At 45.0% G+C, this 3,320-nt stretch overlaps 1 protein-coding gene across 1 annotated transcript; it reads right to left on the minus strand.

Annotated features, from left to right (window-relative positions):
• Positions 1-904: 904 nt before the first annotated feature.
• On the minus strand, positions 905-2,070 carry olig4 (oligodendrocyte transcription factor 4). Its single transcript, XM_030719454.1, has one exon. The coding sequence runs from the start codon at positions 1,893-1,895 to the stop codon at positions 1,119-1,121; it is 777 nt and encodes a 258-aa protein (XP_030575314.1). The 5' UTR covers positions 1,896-2,070; the 3' UTR covers positions 905-1,118.
• Positions 2,071-3,320: the final 1,250 nt, after the last annotated feature.

Consider the following 3,320-nt stretch of genomic DNA (forward strand, 5'->3'; position numbering starts at 1 on the left):
GTCTGTCAGCCGTGGGAGGATAAGCATGTATTTTACACGCCTGATTTGTTGCTAAGTGAAGGCCAGTCCTCGTTGAGCAGTTTGACTAAATCACATTTGTGTAAAGTTTGCATATAGTTATGTTCACTTTTTCATTGTTATAAAAAAAAAAGATGAAACTTGATTTTAGTTTTTAAACATTTGACTGCAAACATGTGCTGATAAGCGTATGAAAATATTCATCTTGTATGAATTAAAAGGAACTTTTTTAACCTGACACCATTATGTCCTTTGCTTAAGATCTGCCCTTTGTGTCCCTGCATCCATGTTCTTATGAGACAGTGACAAATGGCTGGCCTAGAGCTGAGGACATGGCTATGTCCCTCGCCTGCGTCAGACAAAAGTGACGCGCCTTCCCGGCGCCTGTGTTGTCCTTTCATCTCCTACACCCTGTTGAGGTGAAGATGGATGGTCCCCAGGCTCAAGAACGCCACATTCAGCTTCTGTTCTGGCGTATTGTCTCGCCCTTCTGTCCCTTTTTAGCTCTTTAGAGGTTAGCCTGTCTCAAACTGGTTAGCAACAAATGACAGCCTTTCCCTGAATGTCTCTTTTAGCTCTGCTAAATTTGCCCTTTAAAGCATCAATAAATCAGTTTCTGCTCAGCTAAAGAAGATGTTGCTGTATTGTTGGGAAATTGCTGTCTATCTGCACATACGTATCCAGAAACCCTCCAAAAAACTAACCCTGAGACATTTTATGATTTTTGAAAAAGTGTCATTTTTTTTTTTTTTTCTGACCAGAAACTACAAATGAAAAATGAACAGGACGTTTAAAAGAAGAAAACAAGCAGCAGGAGTTATTATCAAAACAAAATTTTAATTTAAGCAAATAGTAATTGTGCACAATAAGACACAACAGTTGCATTTTGACAGTGTTTCATCACCACATGTATCACATAAATTACAGACATTTGGAATAATTCTGTATGAAACAGTGACACAATTAATAAAAATAGCAGCAGTTTGTATCCCAGAAGATAGATATATATATACAGCATGTACAAGGCCTGGCCCCAGCCATCATTTTATCAGTTCTTTCCATCAGGCTTCTGTTTGTGATCCATTTTAAGAGAGTCCTGCTCACTTGGTCATAGACAGGCTGTGTAATGTGGAGGTAGTGGTGGGTAGAGGCTGGCAGAGTGAGCAAGGGCAGGGCATGCCAGGGAAATGCCTGTAGGAGCTGCTCAGGTGGAGAGGGTCCTTCAGGAGGCTCTGGACTGGAGCGTGAAAGCCCAGGAAGCTGGCTGACGGAGGGGAGTGTGGAGCTGGGGCTGACGAAGGAGAAGATGAGTGATGCTGGAGAGCCGAAGGTGTGCCGCCCACCAGAGAGTGAAGGGACTGGGCCAGAGGATGCAGAGGGAGGTGGGCGGTCGTGGCCGCGGGGGTAATCGTGGGATGGGGAGCTGCGCGGCTCTGGACAGCAGCACTGCCGCCATAAACATCCCCGACCAATTTCTTCATCTCCTCCAAAGAGCTGGAAAGCATGAGGATGTAGTTGCGAGCCAGCAGCAAGGTGGAGATTTTTGACAGCTTACGGACTGAAGGTCCATGTGCGTATGGCATGACCTCTCTGAGGCCATCCATCGCCTGGTTCAGATCATGCATCCTTTTCCTTTCTCGACTGTTAACTTTCAGCCTCAGGTCTTGCATCTCTTCCTTGCTGAGCTCAGATCTGGATTTGCTCTTACCGCTCCCGCTGCAGTGCTCCGTCCTGCCTTGGCCGGCCTCGCAGTCGGCTCTGTTCTCCTGGCAGTACTTCTGGAACATCTTATTGGAGAAGAAGCTCCCCGCAGAGTCATCCACCACCAGGTCTGGAGACGAGGAGCGGCTGCAGGTGGAGCCGGCGTCAGAATCCATTTCAGCTGAAGGAGGAAATTCTGGTAAAAAGTGGTCCAAAGATTTTGGCAGCTTGAGCTTAGGGCTTGACCTCTAGGCTTTCAAGCTCTTCCAGTTCCCTGCAGCTTTTGCACAATCTCACTTTTCCCAGAGTTGGTGCTGTTCAGCCTGCTGCTCAGTCTGTCCCCAGGACTCAGTGCGTCTAAACTGTCACCCCATGGGCCTGCTGTGGTGTATTTATACCACCGACACAACAAAGGAACAATAAGCCGCATAATGAGACACTTATGGCCCCGGCCAATTGCAGAAGGGACACACTTTTACCCCCCCCCCTCACGACTCCTTCCTGCAGCCCCTAGTCCACCTCCCCACACTCACGTTAATTCTCCCACTGCTGATGAACCCCCTGCACATTAACCAAACAGAGGCATGCTCACATGTTGTGTAAAGGAGTTAACCAGAGCCCTGTTACAACCTCCACCACAGACTGTTAGTATTTGTATATTTTTCATGTAATATTACAGTCATATATTCTTATATTATAGCCATTCAGATTTTAAAATGATTACGGAACAAGAAGAGACTGTAAAAAAATATATATATATATATATATATATATATATATATATATACATACTTACCTAAAGCACCTCTTTATACTGCCATTAAGAATTAAGTGAAAGTGACGGTGCAGCAGGCTACTGTTTTTATGACCTTCTTCATAACAGCAGAGAGATGATGCCTTTAAGGCCTTATTTACATATGGTATCCATGAGATACTTTGGAGAAAGGTATGAGGCACCATATGAGGCTCTTAAACATGTAAAGGGCACCGTTAATGGCAGACTAGGTACAATTCAACCAGAACCTCAAGACAAAGGGGGTCAGATAAATTTGACTTGGCTTCCCAAACAGTCTGTGAAATCGCATCACCATCACTAGAAGGGGGTCTTTCAGTCCGGGGGGGGCTAGTTAAAAAGATACTAAATGAGTGGGCGCAGCATTGTCTTCCTCTAATTCAACCGTAAAGCTACTGCCACGCACTTTTTTCCTTTTTTTTAAAAACTTTTTCAGGAATACAAAGAAAACTTTCTTCCTCATTTAAATTTATGGTATAAAGATTCCTTCCAGGCTTGATGTCCAACATTCATCTGCTGCTCTAATGTTGTGGCGCTGACTTCTCAGCGTCTTTCTCTGCGGTGTTCACTGCTCAGCTCAGGAATTTCCTGCCTTCCTTTTGCCAAGCAAAGCCTCGAGTGAAGCAGTGCTGGAGGAGTTTGAGAGCATTACAACACTTCTCACCCTCCAGAACAGTAAAAACAGCCTTTCTGTGGATTGATGCTCTGCAATGATTCTTGCCTGGAGCGCAATAACTGTAACGCCATCATCCAAAGGTGTATTCAGCTCATTTCAGAAGCACCAGGTCTGACAGCTCATCTAAGAAAA

This window comes from Archocentrus centrarchus, chromosome 22, assembly GCF_007364275.1.
Source record: "Archocentrus centrarchus isolate MPI-CPG fArcCen1 chromosome 22, fArcCen1, whole genome shotgun sequence".
Lineage (NCBI taxonomy): Eukaryota > Metazoa > Chordata > Actinopteri > Cichliformes > Cichlidae > Archocentrus > Archocentrus centrarchus.

Bases quoted from the DNA above. Each gene is read 5' to 3' on its own strand.
- olig4 (XM_030719454.1), bottom strand. From the start codon at position 1,895: ATGGATTCTGACGCCGGCTCCACCTGCAGCCGCTCCTCGTCTCCAGAC.